Source organism: Rhineura floridana, chromosome 14 (genome assembly GCF_030035675.1).
Source record: "Rhineura floridana isolate rRhiFlo1 chromosome 14, rRhiFlo1.hap2, whole genome shotgun sequence".
Classification (NCBI taxonomy): domain Eukaryota; kingdom Metazoa; phylum Chordata; class Lepidosauria; order Squamata; family Rhineuridae; genus Rhineura; species Rhineura floridana.
Window position 1 is genome coordinate 5,048,965 of NC_084493.1, and position 18,464 is coordinate 5,067,428.

Here is an 18,464-nt window from a genome sequence, read left to right on the forward strand (position 1 = left end):
GCGCAAGTTTGAAAGAAGTTGGAGACTGCTCCATAATACACAGACCTCTGTGCTTAAACCTGTCCTACTGAGGAAATGTAACCTCCTGCGATTCACCTTTTGGGAATCATTAGGGAAAGTGAGTTTCATTTGCAACTTAATGTCACTTTTCAAATAGACAGTGGAAGCTGCTCCATTAGGGCAAATGGGCACTGCCCCACCAAGCACAGCCTGCTCTCAGCCAACCTCCACCTGTCTGCCGCCTTATTTACACCCAGTCCAGGGGGTGGCACTGTCTGCAATCCTCCTCCTCCTCAGTCTCAGTGTTGCCTTTGTAGAATTCAGCAGGGAGGATTGGAACAAAGGCAGACTTAGTTGGCTCTGCCCCTTACAGGCTCTGGCCCCGCCCATTACAGGCCCCGGCTCCGCCCATTACAGGCTCTGGCTCCACCTCCTGTCTGCCTCCCTGTCGTCTACCCTATCAGTCTCAATGGGCACCAGCCTCTACTGCAAATAGACAGGACCTTAAAGGAAGCCAATAGTCAGCTTCACATAGCAGTAACTCGGACTAGGGCCTAGGAGACCAGTGTTCCAAATCCTCACTCCTTAAAGCTCACTAGGTGACCTTGGGCCAGTCACTGGGTTGCATTCAACTAACCTTTAGTCCGAGTAGACCCAATGAAATTACTGGACCTCAGTTAGTTACAGCCATTAATTTCAATGAGTCTACTTGGAGGATCCTCCATGGCGCAGAGTGGTAAGTGGCGGTAACGCAGCCGAAAGCTCTGCTCACAGCCGGAGTTCGATTCAAACGGAAGGAGGAAGTCGAATCTCTGGTAAAAGGGGTCAAGGTCCACCTTCCATCCATCCGTGGTTGGTAAAATGAGTACCATCGAGGAGGGCCTTCCATCCATCTGTGGTCAGTAAAATGAGTACCCGGCATATGCTGGGGGGGTAAAGAAAGGACGGGGAAGGAACTGGCAATCCCACCCCATATATACACAGTCTGCCTAGTAAACATTGCAAGATGTCACCCTAAGAGTCGGAAACGACTCACACTACAAGTGCGGGGACACCTTTACCTTTTTTACTTGGAGGAAAAATTAGTTGAGTACAACCAACTTCACATCACAAGGTTGTGTGGGTAAAATAGGGAGGGGGGAGAGAAACATGTAAGGTGCCTTAGGATCCTTGGAGGAAAGGTGGGATATTAATGTAATTGGGTGGTGATGATGATGATGTAAATAGTACTGTAGTACTAGTGAGCTCTAGTCAAGCTCTCGCTCTCTCACCCCCCTCAACCATTTTTCTTTTAACTTTTCTGGTTCTGTTCTGAGCCTGTTCACCCACCACTCCCGTCAAAGAGAAAAGAATTGCAGATTGGGGCAAATCACATTTTCAGTAGCTGCCACACCAGATACGATGACAAATGGTTAGAGGCCCAGTAATCTGAGCCAAGTCCCAGGCTCTCCAGATGGAGCCGTAAAGGCATTTAACATGTCCTTTATTACATCTGGAAAATCGGAGTTTTACTCTCTAGATGGAATTTGGGACAAACAAGTTATTATTAAAACACAAAGGGGGATAGGTTTGACTTTTTTTTAAAAAAATAGCACAGTGAAGTTCAGTAAACCTGATGAAGGCTGAGGGTGCAGAGTTAAAAACAACTGCTCTCCATCATTCATTCTCTGACAACGTTATCACCATCCCACTGAAATCCCAAGGATTTTCTCCATTGATGCTAAGCGGGTGATGGATGTTGCGATTTGCCACAGATTTTGTTGAGCGCATTATTTTTCTTGACAGCCTCCTGGTGTCCATTGCACTTTGCTTCCAAAAGTTCACTCACCCCGTTGAAAGCATGAGTGAGGGGGCGGTGAGGGTGGGTGAGTGGCTAGCTGTGCCCACTCTGTATTCAGTGGAAGTGTGAAAGGGACCTACCTGAGGAGGGATTCTACATAGCCCAGGATCCCTCTCCCCCAAGTCTGGGAGGCCTTGCAAATGTAATCTCTAAATTTATACCAACCTGCACTTGGAACACTTCTGGTCGCCTCACCTCAAAAAGGATATTGTAGAGGTGGAAAGGTTCAGAAAAGCACAACCAAAAATGATCAAGGGGATGCAGCGACTCCCCTATGAGGAAAGGTTTTACAACAGTTTGGCCTTTTTAGTTTAGAGAAAAGACGAGTAAGAGGAGACATCATAGAGGTGTATAAAATTATGCATGGCATGGAGAAAGTGGAAAAGGAAGCGCTTTGCCCCCTAGAACGTAGGGGCATCAAATGAAGCTGACTGTTGGAAGATTCAGGACAGACAAAAGAAAGCACTTCTTCACACAGTGTGTAGTTAAACTATGGAATTCGCTCCCACAAGAGACAGTGATGGCCACCGACCTGGATACTTTCAAAAGAAGATTAGACAAAATCATGGAAAAATGGGAGTTCATGGACAAAGAAAAGTTTTTCTCCCTCTCTCACAATACTAGAACTCAGGGCCATCCCATGAAGCTGAATGTTGGACGATTCAGGACAGACAAAAGAAAATATCTCTTTAAATAGTGCACAGTTAAACAATGGAATTTGCTCCCAAGGAGGTAGTGATGACCAGCCAACTTGGATGGATTTAAAAAGAGGATTAGACAATTTCATGGAGGATAAGGCTAACAATGGCTACTAGCCACTGTTGAAGGCACTATGCCTCTGAATGCCATTCGCTGGGAAGCACAAATGGGGAGAATGCTATTGCCCTCAGGTTCTGCTTTTGGGCTTCCCATAGAGGCATCTGGTTGGCCACTGTGAGAACAGGATAGATGGGCCATTGGCTTGATCCAGCAGGCTGTTCTTAAGTACATCAGTATGCACATATGACCACTTCACACTGCCGCCGAACATACGGCCAGCTGAGTGTGTGGTCATAGAATCATAAAATAGTAGAGTTGGAAGGGTCCATAAGGCCATCAAGTCCAACCCCCTGCTCAGTGCATCCATCAGTGGTCAGTGCATTGATGTGAGGGTGAGGATAGACAGCATGATTTTGATTCTCATCACTAATCACCACCACCACCACCACCAAGCCACTCTAAAGGCTTTTAGGATCAGGGTGCTGGGAAGTTTTGTAGACACTACCCCGGATTGTTCTTGAGATGGACACCTCCCCCTAGTAGGTCCCTCCAACTCATGTTTCTAGTGTGACAGCTCAGGGCACTAATCCTCAAGTGCAAAGGACTGACAAGGCTTCAACCACCACTGAGTAGCTTCATGCTCAACATATAAAGTTCCCATTGATATAGTATTGGACTAATGATCCATTTTTGCTTAGTGTTGCCTCTTCACACTTGCAGCAGCCTCAGGGGAAGGTCTCTTCCTAGCCCTGCTACTTTATTTTATTCTTCTTCTTTATTTCCAATATTTATAGATCACTTTTCACCATATATGGTCACAAAACAGTATACAGGACAATCAATCAAAAATAACAGGATGTTTAAAACAAACAGAAACCACAGGGAAAACATGAGTTCCTTAAATAGGCATAAGACAACTTACATAAAATGTCTACTGGAATCGAAAGCACTTTGTCCAGCACCCAAAGTCCAACAGGGTTGGGGGAACTGTCTGATCTCAGTTGGGAGGGAGGCCCACAGTACTGAATACATGCCTCCTGATGGCCACAAGCCTCACATCTGATCCATGAGGGGTGAGGGAGTGGGCAGGCAGATTCCTTTTATGTTACCTGCCCTGGCATCACTTTGTAAGGAAAGGCAGGATATAAAGGAAATACTAAATAAATACTAAATTTAATAAAACAAAAATATGGGTCCCTGCCCCGAAGAGCTTGCACTCCTGTAAGATTTCCATTTGAGACTAACACTGTTTGGCCCTTGACACGCTCCATTTTGACGTGCTCCATTATCAGGTCGGGATCCCCCTTCTGAAGTGTTCTTAGCGATGTTTTCCCCAGTGCTTAGCTAACTTAGTACAGTGTTCCCAAATTGTGGTCCTTGGACCACCAGTGGTCCACGAGCTTCACTGAGGTGGTGCACAGCATGCCCACTTTAAGCAACGATATTGATTTTGAATAGTATTTTTATTATTTCTTGCATTGTATTTTATTGTATTACAATTTGAATTCTATAAAATGCAAATTATAATGATGTAAAATACAATAAAAGATATGAAAGAAGCAGGTAAAATGCAATTAAAAAAAAACAGCACCTAGCACAGCATGTTCGAATTGCTACAGCTGGCAGAAAAAAATCATTAAGTGATCCACCGAGACCATCAGCAATTTCCAAGTAGTCCATGGGTGGACAACTTTGGGAGCCTCTGAGTTAATATATATCTTACCGGCACATACACACGACCTTTTTTCCAACAACTTGGAAAGTCTTGTCCCAACAACTTGATACTGGATTTTTTTAAAAAAAAAAAAACCCACAAAATATCTTTTAATTCTGTTCTGGAATGTATCCCCCATTCCAGAGATAGTTATTGCATTTTTTAAAAAATGAATAAATCTGCCTATTCAAAAACTCGCACTAACCTGGAGAATCTTATCATGTGTTGCTAGCAAAGAGCCTGCGTTGCAACGCCTGTTACCCCTGCACTCCTATCATAACCTTTTCTTTTCTTTTTCTTTTCCTTAGCAAGTGGAGTGATAATGCTGTATAGAATTTTGTATCTGATTCATAAGATTGATTATGTGTGTGCTAATGTATTTTCTGCCCCCTAATGTTTCAGTAATGGCCCTAAAGGGAGAGAACAGTCATTGAAACAAGCGATGAGGATAGAACAAACTGAGTGTAGAATTCTCAGCCTTGACATTCCAACTGGTTCATTTGTCAGAGGAAGAACAAAGGTGCTTACTAACAGTAAAACTTGGCAATGAATTAAAATAACATAAAACAGAAATAAAGTACCAAACTTTCTTGCCTTTAGAACGGTTAGGTTGCATCTGCTGCTGATAGCTTTGTTTAGATGTAAAATTATATCTTGGTTGAGAGTTGTTTCTGCTGCTGTTTTCTGATTTTGCAGCAAAGGGGAGAGTGAGTCCTTGAGGATTAAAAGAGATTTTTTAAGGTCAAAATCAAAGGTCTTAATTATTTTTTTTAAAGGGATGTGACTCTAAACTAACATGATGTTGGAATGTTTGCGGAGAGGGAGAAATCAAGCGAACTGTGATGTGTTCTGCAAGCTTCTTAATTCTCTGTCATTCTTCACGGGCTGTTATAAAAAAAGTCTCCCTAATAGAGAACTTAGGTGGGTGAATGCCGGCAGCAGTGTTGGGAAACCTGTGGCCCTCTGGATGTTGTTGGACTTCAACTCCCGTCCGCCATAGCCAGCCTGGCCAGTGATCGGGGGCAATGCAAGTTGTAAACCAGCAGCATCTGGTGGGCCTCACCTTCCCTCTCCCTAGCCTACAGCACCAGAGTGAAAATGCAGCTGGTGGGAAATGAGATTAGAGAGACTAGCATGCTTGAATAAACCCAAAGATATGCAGATGTACAACATATTAAAGGACCCCAAAGGGGGGAATCCCTCCTCACACACCCCAAACAGCCCAATGATAGAACTGAGCGTGCTCATTTACTCCCAGGTATTATGAAATGTTGACTGTCTACTTCTACTACTTCAGAAAGAGAGAGTTGTCTAACTGTTGTAGACTTCCCTATTCTGATTTGATTTGATTCAATTTGATTGTTGTAAAGTTTGGCTGAAAGCTGCTATTTCTAGATGATATTGCTGGTCTCTTGGTATTCATTGTGAATTTGTAGTTGAATGTCATTATTTGTAGGTTATGTCCGACTTAGAGTAGCCGCCTTGAAATTAATGGAGCCAAATTAGTTATATCCATTAATTTCAAAGGGTGTACTTTGAGTATGACTAACATCATATGTGTTCATATCAGGGGTTCACAAACTCTGGTCTGTGGACCACCAATGGTCCAAGAGCTTCATTCAGGTGGTCTGTGGCGTATCGGTAAAAATCCAATTAAAATCATGCAGCATCTAGCACATCAGATTACAATTGCTACAACAGGCAGAAAAATAATTTAAGTGGTCTGCCAAAACCCTCAGCAATTTCCAAGTGGTACATGGGGGGGGGAGTTTGGAAACTACTTTATATATGGGAAATTGCCATGTGGAGGGTTTGACTGACCCTGAAGGGCGGCCTATAAATATATGATTGTCAGAAGCGTTGTGTTTTGTGGAACTGGAGTTGTAGATAATATTCCTTATCAGTTTGATTGTACTTTCCATAAAGAGGTTGGACTTTACTTTCCCCCATCCCAGCTTCCTGTTTGTTTGAGCTTCTCCAATTATATTGTCGTTGTTGTTACTACTATTACCCTAGTCAGTATCTGAATTCATTTGAAATTGTTTTTATATATGCAATTGGTTTTTATATATGAATATATAAATATACATTGTTTTATATATATGGTCTTTATTGTGTTGTGAAATTGCTCTAAGATGCTTCATAGAAAGCAATTCATAAATGAAATGGCATAATAATTTAGGAAAGAGAGAGAAATATTGTTCCTGATCTGCCTATATTTATCTGGAGGATGTCTTGCATTGTTACATGTATCAATCAATATATGTAATAAAAATCTGCACGTTGCATAGAAGGCCAGCTACATATATTATGGCCTAAACAGTCTGTGACACCATCCGAAGGAGTGCCTACTCTAGTTGGAGCTTCCCCATGGCTGTTGAAGGTTTCCCCAGCCACGTTCACAGATGAGATGGGTACCTTTCAGTAGTGCCTTTCTGGAGTGGCACCTAGACTGTAGAAATCATTCCCATGGCATATTTCCCAGGAGCCTGCATTGTTGTTGTTTTAAGCAACAGTTACAAATCTTTTAATGCATTTATTTACCTAAGCTTTCGGTGGCATCCAATTTCTGACGGCTTTTGTTCGTAATTGATTTGCTGTTTCTGTTCCATTGTCATTTGTACTATATCGCAAATGTAAGTTTATGTACTCTGCCTTGCGGGACAAAACTGGTGGAAAGGCAGAATATAAATCTGGAGCATTGAGGCGATATGCCTCCGAATACCAGTTGTTGGGACTGCAAGTGGAGACAGTTGCTGTTGTGCTCAGGTCCCGCTTATAGGCTTCCCAGATGCAACTTGTTGGTCACTGAGAATAGGATGCTGGAATTCCAGACGAGCCTTTGGTCTGATCCAGCAGGCCTCTCCTTAAACGTTGACATAAATAACATTATGTTAATTATAGTAAGCCTTTTTTGAATAAATTAATTTTCTGTTTTTCTTTTCTGTCTTTTTTTTAGGACTGCATTTACATGGAGGAGGATGAAGATGATGATGACAAGGTAAGAGTATGTTTTCAGATAACAAATTGAAGATCCAGTTTAGAGCACATGAGATAAAACTAAGTCTGGACAGATCAGTTTGTTTCTAGTCTATGTCAGTATCACATGTGTTCATTCACAAGCCCATTCAGGGCGCTTCCAGACTGTTGCTGTTTGGGGAGGAGAGTCAGGCCACATCAGTACTACACATTCAGAGAAGTATCATACCACTTTAAACACTCATGGTTTCCCCCAAAGAATCCTGGGAACTGTAGTTTGTTAAGGGTGCTCAGAGGAGACCCTCTATTCCTCTCACAGAGCTACAATTCCCAGAGTTCCCTGGAAAGAAGGACTGATAGTTAAACCACTCTGGGGATTATTGTGTTTCCCACACACACAAAATACACACTTTTGTACTCACAATGGCTTGTATCCAATGTTAGTCTTGTTCAGGGTAATAGGCATTACTAACTTAGAAGCATTAATTTCAGTGGGTCTACTCTGAGTAGAGTTTAGTTGGCTGCAACCTTTTGTCCTAAGATACACATTTTAAACTTGTACACATTTTTGTGTGCATGTCCGGTTTTTTGAGCCAAGAATTGTCACAAATTCCCGAGAAGTGTGAAGCTACAAAACAACTGTATCCCTATCCCAAGAAGAGCAAATTGGGCTGTTCCATTTAAAAGTGCAGACCAAGCTAAGTCCTCAAGCATCCTTAGGTAAAACACACTCAGATACAGCTATGTTGGTCTGTTGGGGGGGGGGAATCCACTCAGGGGTGATAAAGCAATGCCTCTACACCAGGTATGGGAAACCGAATCTGACCGGCAGGCCAGATCCTGATGTCCCTCAACCCCCCTCAAGAGGAGGACAGGGACCACCTTCTTGCAGCCTTATGCCTGTTTTTTTTTACTTTCTAAAGCAGCATTTGTGCAATTGCTGGATGTGCGAGTAACATCATGTCTACTTCAGCCCTGGAATCTTTGCTGGCCATTTAGATTTTCAAGGATGGTGGTTTAGAAGAGTACGGGTGAAATCTAAGCATACTGGTTGTTGCACAGAGATATTGGGATAATTATTCCTTTTTAGCATGGTAACACTGATACACACAAAAATAAACTTTCTGAAATACATTTTCCCTCCCCTACACACACACACCACCAACAACAGCAGCTCCTAAAACTTGGAAAAGCTGTTGGCTGGGATTCTGACACAGAAGGTCATGGTTTCTACCAAATATGTGTGTGTGTTCTATCAAAGTATACAGAGAAAGGGAGGGAGAGAGCTTTCTTGGATTCTGTTGCATGTCAGACATAACAGACCTTGCTTCTGGGAATTGTAACACGCCCTCAGAGACTAACTGTTTACGGCTTAGAAACACATAGACACTTGGTTCAAAAACAGAGGAGCAGATTAACTCCCTTCCATCTGAATGATCAATCTTTAAAATGCAAGGGCTGAGTTGCCAGCTCCCCTTTCCCCTTCGAAATACCAACATTGATAGAAGATAACAGTGATTCATTCCCCGGGCACTTATACCTTCTTGAATGCTTCACAGCATTGCCTTTTTAAACATATTGTTCAGCTTCTTTCATAAAATTGCAAGACAACTGAAACTCTGCTTATACAAGGAGGGCCGCTCCCCCATAGTTCATGCATGCGCGCACACAGATACACACGCACAGAGTCTTAACTTCCAGATATACCAATAGATTTAAAGAACTAACATGTTCCCATTGCATTTTATGTTGCCTTTTAATTGGAGCCAAGTTTTCATCACTTTTGCTTTTTGGGTTTGCTCTCTGTTTGTTCCATGCAGGAGAATGTTTGTTTGATTTCTCAGCTTTTTCATGTGAATCCTGGACACCGGTCTGAAATGAGACACAGCTGTGGAAAAGTCTGTTAAGGATGCTATTTTTTTTTAAAAAAAAGTCTTGGGGGAACTGAGCAGGCTCTTAGGTATCAACTCCATAGCATAGCTTGGGAGCGTTCTTGACAAAGCTCAAGCTCCCACAGCAGAATATATTCTCTGTGAGCCAGTGTGGTGTAGTGGTTAGAGTGTTGGACTAGAAACTGGGAGACCAGGGTTCAAACCCCCACTCAGCCATAAAGCTCTTTGGAGGAAAGGCGGGATATAAATGTAGTAGTCGTAGTAGTAGTGATAATAATAATAATAATAATAATAATTTATTATAATAATCTAAAGCAGAGGTAAAGTACATTCTCTGTAAGCCCCACCCGCCACAAACAATGAGTGTATTTGGGGGTGAAGCCATGGCACCAAGAGCCATGTTCTTTCGTGGGGAAACTTCTAGGAGTCACGTTCCGGTGATGAGCAGGGCCAGAGAAAAATGCGGATGGAGCACTGAAGGTGTCTCTTAACCTTTGTACAGCAGGCAACATTCCAACCTCACATAAACTAGAGGTTTCTGCACACATTGGGTTGTATCCAATGTAAGACCTACTCAGAGCAGACCCATTGAAGTCAGCAGACATGGCTAACTTTAGTTCTTTAATTTCAGTGGATCTACTCTGAGTATAATTTAACTGGCTACCAATGAACCAGACTAGCAAGCAAGAGACATTATCACAGTTCAATGACATATTCCAAACAGGAAGAAAACACACTAGGAGCAAGGGCAGTGAGGAGTGTGGCTTGGGTGCAGCTCAAGGGCCACATTAAGAGGCTTGGGGGTCGCATTCTGGCCCTGGGCTGGAGGTTTCCTAGGATAACATACTACCAGCTTGGATGCCTTTAGAGAGGATTAGACAAGTTCCTCTTTCAACCTTACTCTTTCAATAAGCCTTTTAAGTTGAGACCTTATCCCAGTTTGTGTCTGTGTTGGAATTGCTTTTTAATATGTTTTTAAACCTTTATATCTATCTATCTATCTATCTATCTATCTATCTATCTATCTATCTATCTATCTATCTATCTGTCTGTCTGTCTGTCTGTCTGTCTGTCTGTCTGTCTGTCTGTCTGTCTGTCTGTCTGTCTGTCTGTCTGTCTGTCTGTCTGTCTGTCTGTCTGTCTTTTTATTCTTTTAAAGATGTCTTGAAAGCTTTTTTTTAAAAAAAAAGTTTTTAAAGATGTTTTATTTTAATGTATTTTAAAGTCTGTTTTTATGATGTTTTAAAGTGTTTTTAGTGCTTTTGTTTGCCGCCCTGGGCTCCTGCTGGGAGGAAGGGCGGGATATAAATCAAATAATAAATAAATAAAGTTTGTTTGTCTATTTATTTATTTATTACATTTATATACCGCCCCTTAGCTGAAGCTCTCTGGGCAGTTCATGGTCCATGGAGGATACAGCTGTCAGTGGCCACTAGGCATGATGGCTATTCTTTGCCATGGTTGGAAGCAACATGCTTCTGAATGCCAGTTGCTGAGAACTGCAGGAGGAGAGACTGCTGTGGTGCTCACACCATGTTTCCCATAGGCTTATGGTTGGCCACTGTAAGACTAAATTGGCCACTGGCCTAATCCAGCAGTCTCTTCTTATGTTCTCATAATCTTAAAATTTAAATAGGAAGGAAAAATTCAAGTAGGTTTAAGTTTGTGAGCTTCCCATAGGCATCTGGCTGGCCACTGTGACAACACAATGGTGGATTAGCTGGGCCTTTGGCCTGAGCCAGGAGGCTGTTCGTATGTTTTTATGGATGGAAGTGTTAACAGAAAGGCAAAAAAGGTGATGCTTTCAGCTGACTGCCCTCAAGTTAGCTCAGAGTCTGCAAAGTTCTCTAGAGCCTTGAAAGGCAACTTTTGGGGAGCTGTTGCATACTTTCCCTTTAGCAGGACATGGGAAAAAATAAATAAATGAAATAATGAAAATGAAGAGAAGGCTCTTCTGATTTTGTTCTGAGTAAGATGTAATTTACTTGACCGACTGTATAAGTGACCACTTGAAAGAAGTTATGGCAGCATCAAATACTTCTTTGCTGAGGTATGTGCCAAACAGAATTTATGGAACTTGTTAAAAAAACAATGTAATTATGGGTGCAAAGAAAGATTTGTGGAATGGTATTACATATGCCCTGGGTCTTGAAAGTGCACGATGGAGTTCTACAGCAATTCCAGCTGCGTAAGCTGGAAACCATGTGTAAGCTTCTCGGAGGAAGAAGAGCCAGCTAAAACAGTAATCAAGAAATAAAACAAGTTCAGAATCCATTGTGCCAGAGGTGGGGAACCTCAGACCTGGATTAAATGTGGCTCTCCATGCCTTTCTATCTGGTCCTTGGGACTCTCCATAGACAGCCCCCCTCCCCAGCCAACATCTGTCACTAGCCTTGCTCCACATCCTCCCTGAGCAGTTTTGCTGGGCTGGAATGTGTCCTTGAACTGTAATCATGCCTCCTTCTTGCCTGGATGGAGAGAAGTGTGAGTTAGAAACTAGACCACGTTTGCCTCAGGCCCCAGCCACCACTGGCATATGGCCTCCAGAAGGTTGCCCAGAAGGAAATGTGGCCCTCAAGCTGACAAAACATTCCCTACCCTTGCATGATGCAATGTTTGGTCTCCACCAGGCACTGGCAATCTGGATTATGGAATGTTTTAGACATTTCCAATGAAGAACATCTTTCGTTTATCCACCACCCACCCCTTGTATTTATGTAGGATATTTAGTATCCCACACTTCCGCTGAACAATAAAACTCCCAAGGCAGCTAACAACAATAATGTATTTACTTCCTTGTTAAGTAAATATGTTACAATATATGAAACCATAAACTGAAATATTAAATATACTGCATCCCAATGAAAGTATCTAAAGAGCTTTACACTGGCCAGGGGAAACGTATTAGGCATACTTAAAAAACCTGATGGAATTGATCCATTTTCAGTTGTTGCCTAATTCACTTGAGCTAATTCACTTCATTTGACTAAGGAAGCATCAACCCATCATCCTCTCAGAAGACAAAACCAGAATATCTTCTCTTTGGCTTCCCCAAGGTGGATAGAAATGACTGGAGAACAGTGTTGAGTTTTTGTCCCCCTCTATAAAGAAGCAAATGACATCTTAGTGACATTTCTAGTTATCCATATCTTAAATTTGCCTTTCTCCAGGAGACACAATTGCAAAACCACCCAATAAAATGACTATAGTAGATTTGTGTCTAGATTCAAAAGCCATTGGGTTGAATTCAATGTGAATCATAGAGTAGACCCATTGAAATTAATGGACATAACTATTTTAGGTCCATCAATTTCAATGGGTCTACTCTTGGGTGAAGCTTAGTTGGATACAACCTGTTATTTCCTTAGTGGGTGCAGCCAATGTAGCCTTGCATTATTGAGGGTTGACTTGAAGATCTGCCATCCACATAGCCAGCGAAGTGGAATCTGCTTTACATAAGAAATATAACGGGTTGCCTTCAACTAAGTCCTACTCAGAGTAGACCCATTGAAATTAATGAAGTTAAGCTGGTCATGTCTATTGACTTCTACTCTGAGTAGGACTAGCATTGAATACCACCCAGTGGGATTAGAGGAAATGTATTTATGATGTCACCATGATGCACCCTGTACGAGTGGTCACTGGCTGTTCCTTGGCTGTTATATATCCCAGGCTATGGTCTGAAGGCACATAAGGCAAGCTCCCTGCTGAAGCTAAGCAGGGTCAGGTCTGGTCAGTGCCTGGATGGGAGACCGCCTGGGAACCATATGTAAAGCCACCTTGGGTTTCAATCATAAAAAGAAAAGTGGGGTAGAAATGTAATAAATAAATAAATAAAACAATACTATAAGGATGAGATCCTTTGGCCAATGCTGGTTCAAAACCATTCCATCAACCTAAGAGGCCGGTATCAATTCAAGTTAATTATTTTCCACTAGCTGCTTTTACCAATCGTTTTTTTCCCATGCAAAAAATGGTCAATATTAATACCATTATTTTGAAAGGAAATACCAATACCAAGGTCCATGTTGTCCAGCATCCAGAGTGGTCATGCCTCCAGGAAATTACCATGGACTAGTTCTTTGAAGTGTTGGGATGCAACTTGGCTTGGTGGGTTTGCATGGGTTAAGCTAGACATGAGGAGTAGAAATCTCCAAGCATCCTAGACTGTGTCTCTGGCCTAAGCTGTGGCTGACCTTACTTCAATGCCTGGATGGGAGACTGCCTGGGAACCATATGTAAGCCACCTTGGGTTTCAATCATGAAAAGAAAGGTGGGGTAGAAATGTAATAAATAATAAATATAAATAAATAAATATAACTTCCTGTCTGCTGCGTTTATGAACCCAGGAAGTTACCTTTATACCAAGTCAGATCCTTGGTCCATCTAGTTTGGCAGCAGTTCTCCAAGGTTACATACAGGAGTCTCTTTCCAGCCGTAGCTGGAGATGTCAGGGTTCCTGGGGCCTTCTACATGTGAGGCAGATAGACGCTCCATCACTGAGCTATGGCCCCCACTGTCTGTGTAGCCAAAAAGAGAACCTCCTGTCTGTTGCTTCAACACCCAGAACTCATGCTCTGCTCTGCTCCATGGTTGTGCTCCTCAGCTTCACTCCTTTTTATTTTGTTTCCAGATTTATTCTTTTATTGTGTTTTTTACAAAATTTAGACCCCACGGCAGTTTACAAAGTAAACACATGAAATACAACAATCAAATGTTAAACAAGGACTTGCTTGATTAATCAGATCAATAATAAATAAGAACTTGGTCCTTGCCAATCTTTTTGTTGGATAAGCACTTTAGGTATTTCCTATTGTTTGTTTTAAGATTTTCTGATTTTAAATTGCTTTTATGTGTTTTGTTTTATTTTTGTTTCTTTAATATTCATTTCATATTTTATTTTGCCAAGTCTCTGAGTTTCTATTGTATAAAGCAACTGATGAAATGAAAATAATTACAACAATAGTAATAACCATTAATACCACCATAACCCTACACCCCCTACTTGAATTGTTTGGACTGTTCTCGAGAATGTACAAAGCCCTATACAGCTTAGGACTGGGATACCTGAAAGACCATCTTATCCCTTATATACCCAGTTGGTCACTGTGCTGTGCAGGTGAGGGCCTCCTGCAGATACCATCTTATCAGGAGGTCCGTCTCGCACAACATAGGAAGCAGACCTTTAGTGTTGTAGCACCAACCCTTTGGAATTCCCTCCCCTTAGATATTAGACAGGCATCATCTCTGTTATCTTTTTGGCACCTACTGAAGACCTTCCCCTTTCAACAAGCCATTAAGTAGACACCTTGATCCAGTCTGCTTCTGTGTTGGAATGGCTTTTTAAGATGTTTTTAAATCTTTTTAAAATGTTTTTAAAGCTTTTTAAAAAATGTTTTAAAAGATGTTTTGTTTTAATATGTTTTAATGGTTGTGGTGTTTTAATATATTTTCAAGTCTGTTTTTATGATGTTTTGAAGTGTTTTTAGTGCTTTTGTTTGCCACTCTGGCTCCTACTGGGAGGAAGGATGGGATATAAATCAAATAAAGAATGTAATCTCAGAAAGGCTATCCAACTGTATACCCATCTAGCCCACTCAGCAAAGTCCTTAATTCTTCTAGCTTACCTGGTGGAGCCTGTCCAGATACCAGTGTCCCCCGTTGTACTCCAAGGGGCCACCTCTGCAGACCATGCTATTTATTTATTTGGTTTTTAGACAGCTTTGCCAGTGATATGCCTTTCTCCACCCCCATCTGCTGAAAGCATGACACTCTGTTGCAGTGCCACAAAATGTCGGCCTCTTGAAACGAACACCCAACACGTTCATTGTTGGCTGTTGGGTGCTTGACAAAAGTTAGATCGCGAACATTTCTGCCTCCCTTGGGCATCTCATTCATTTCCCCAGTTCAAGCTGAGGTGAATTACTCAGACACAAAGGCTTTAAATCCTGACTCTGTTCAATCCACCCCCCCCAGTTCTTATTCCCTGACATGCTTAATCTTCAGCAAGACCCTCTTTTGTAGTTTTGCTTAAGCAATTAATGGAGAAGCAAGGCCTTTCTTAGCTTAGAATATGCGCGGAAGATTTTAAGCAACACACTGATCATGTAATTAATTCTCGCTTGTAAATTCGTTTTGATGGCTTTAATGCTTTCCCAGAGGCCAAGGGCTCCTTTAATTCCAGCCAGAGAACCGCACTCGGGTGAGAAACAATTGAAGTAAGAAAGGGACTGTGATGAAAGAGCACTCTCTCTCTCTCTCTCTCTGCTTAGTTCAGCATGAGAGGGAAAGGTTGGGATGGCAGATTTGTCAGATACAGGCAAGGCATTTTCTTCTTAATTTTAAAAAAACTTCTGAACTGAGAGTCTCAAGCTATTGATGCCCACATGTGTGTGTGTGTGCGTGTGCGTGCATGCCCCTTTATCAGTGAGTCAATTAGAAGTTGGCTTAAGAGGACCAGGTCGCCCAAAAGAAGTCACCATCAAAATGATAATCAAAAGAAGCTGGACTCCAGAGCATAATGTGTCCTTCGATACGGCTCAAACATCGCAGCAGAGGGTGAGCTGAACTGAGACAGGCAAGCCCTTTTGCTTAAAACCTTCCCTACCTAATCATGTCAAAAGCTGAGGCGGGTGTCCAGTTTTCAGAGCATGTGGGAGATGAACTTATTTTAGATTACTTTCTTGCAGTTCATTGCCAAATCCCTTTTTCTGTCCATCTGGGCTCCCTCGCTATAAGGGTGAGGGGACTGGGTTGCAAGGAAGGATTCAGCTCTGCCATCATGCACATGCCCCCTCTGTTCTTTAAATCTGACCACTCACTCCCCACTTTATGTGTGTTCAGGACAGAGCCAAACCTATACAAAAGGTTCTTCCACTGACTGTCCAGTTCTGAGGGCTCTTGAGGCTCACAATGGAAGCAGGCAATGTCCAGCTACACTGAGTCATGGAGAGAGCATCCAGGACCTTGGACAGCTCAAAGGGCCCCTGCTAAGGCAGCTGGAAGAGACATTGTCTCTGCAGGGACCTAAAGCCACCTGAAGTCTTTTGCAGGTTGATCAAGCCTGGAGCGTGGTGGGCTCTGCCCCCCTGGAGAAGCTGGCTGGCTGCTTAAAGGGCCCTCCCCTTGTTGCCATTTGATGTCCCCAGGTCATGAGTAATGACACTAACTAGGCACAGCCTTCAATGGTGTGTCTGTTTCTTCCTGATAGGGTGGTACTGTAGTTGCTGTGAGTATGAACTATCTGGAAGGAAGTCCCCTGATTCAAATCTTCCCTCTGCTTCAACCCCAGTAAATGGCTTAAGACAAGCCTCTCTCTCTCTCTCTTCTCTCTCAGTCTCAAACCCCACCCCACATCTGTTGATACTGGTCTACCTTACAGGAAGGTCAGTGGGATTTCTGAGATAATATATGCGAAGTGCTTTTAGCAGTGTTGTATAAATGCTAAATGTTATGATTATTGTATCTTTGTCAAGCAAAATGATTCTGTTGTTGCTCCAGCATCTGGCACTATACATAACTGCATACAGAGGGCCCTTGGAGAAAAAGTGCCTGGCTTTGAGTCCCAGCATTTTAATATATCTGTGATTAGGCACCAGCCCATCTCCAGCCCAAACCAAAGATTGTAACAAAGGCAGGAATGCCTGTCTTCAAGTGCCATCCTTACCCCACTTACCTGGGAGTAAGTCCCATTGACTTCAGTAGGCATGTTTAGGATTGCACTCTTAGACATTCAGTATGAGCTGAGAAGTTCCATCTTCAGACTATAGAGTGAGTTACTCTAGAATTTCTTATTTCTTTTGGCTCAGTTGGCATCAAGACTCTATAAGTCCTGGAACCTCACAGGTCCTTGCTGAGCTATTTTGGAGAGGTTTTTAAAAATGTCCCTTTAATTTAGTTAAAAGGTAATACACTTCTGTATACGTAGGCCCTAAGCCCCCACCCAGTATGCAGAAACTGTGATTAGTTCTTGTTTAGGTCAATAGCTAACCCATTTGTTCAGTGGGTTTCTCAACTCTCCTTATCTTTATATCTAGATTTATAGATGGATATAGTGTGTGTGTGTGTGTGTGTGTGTGTGTGTGTGTGTGTGTGTGTGTGTGTGTGTAAGAGAGATTGAGAGAGAGATTGAAATATTATCTTTCTATCAATCTATCTATCTATATCATAGATATAGAGCCAGTGTGGTGTAGTGGTTAAGGTGTTGGACTACGACCTGGGAGACCAGGGTTCGAATCCCCACATAGCCATGAAGCTCACTGGGTGACCTTGGGCCAGTCACTGCCTCACAGCCTCATGAAAACCCTCTTCATAGGGTCGCCATACGTCGGAATCGACTTGAAGGCAGTACACACATATCATAGATGGACTGATAGATGATAGAGATATAGATAGACTGATAGAGAGATAGAAATATATAGATTGAGAGAGAGAGAGACCCCATATGACTGTTAGGGTGTCCTTCAGAATAAATCAGTGACTTCATTTTAACTCAATCTCTTGGTACCAGGCAGCCTAGACAGCTTGCAACAGAAGATTTAATGTTGTGTTTGCTAAATTGTGTTATCGCCACATTTTTGTAGCACAATCTAAGATGTGTAAACAAAGTCAGCAGGATGCATATCCGGCTGCCAGATGATATTCTTCACAGTTCCAGGTTGCAAGAACAGGCTTGCCCTGGAATATCTTGGTTTTTTTGTGTGCATGTTTTTTAATTCCATTGCCACAAAGACTTGATCAGAAGAGAGAACCAGGCAAAGCACTGGACAGTGCTGCTAGATTTCTAGGCACAGAAGCACAGGCTCTGTTGTCTCTGCTTGGAAGCATTGTTCTGGGTGCCAACCTGTGAGGGGGCTGCTTTTACCACCCAGCGTGGAGGCACATGCGGCAAGTGCTTCTGGGCTTCTCCCAGGCACCTGGTTGGCCACTGTGAGAACAGGATGCTGGACTAGATGGGCCACTGGCCTGATCCAGCAGGCTCTTCTTATGTTCTTATGTTCTGCCCAAATCTGTGTACACTGAGACAACATTGGTAGGTGATAGGAAGGGTTAAACAGCCCCTTCCATCTGTTGATTTAATCCCAAAGTCTCCCCCCTCCACATATTTGTCTTATGCAGAAAACACAGATGACTGTCCTGTGTTTGTAATGTAGTTCAAGGGTAGCCAACCTGGTGCCCTCCAGATGTTCTGGGAAACAATTCCCATCATCCCTGATTACAGGGATTACAGCCAGACCTATCAAATTCACACTTTCTGGAATAATATGAGAACCAAAACACA

The 18,464-nt window shown here is 42.5% G+C and overlaps 1 protein-coding gene across 3 annotated transcripts in view; it reads left to right on the forward strand.

The window, feature by feature from the left end:
* The window catches only part of MCTP2 (multiple C2 and transmembrane domain containing 2), a 149,657-nt gene that overhangs the window by 115,302 nt on the left and 15,891 nt on the right, over positions 1–18,464 (forward strand). For all 3 annotated transcript variants that reach the window (XM_061595211.1, XM_061595212.1, XM_061595213.1), the window contains one exon: positions 7,273–7,314. In XM_061595211.1, the coding sequence (XP_061451195.1) occupies positions 7,273–7,314 (42 nt within the window). The remainder of the gene's footprint in view (positions 1–7,272; positions 7,315–18,464) is intronic.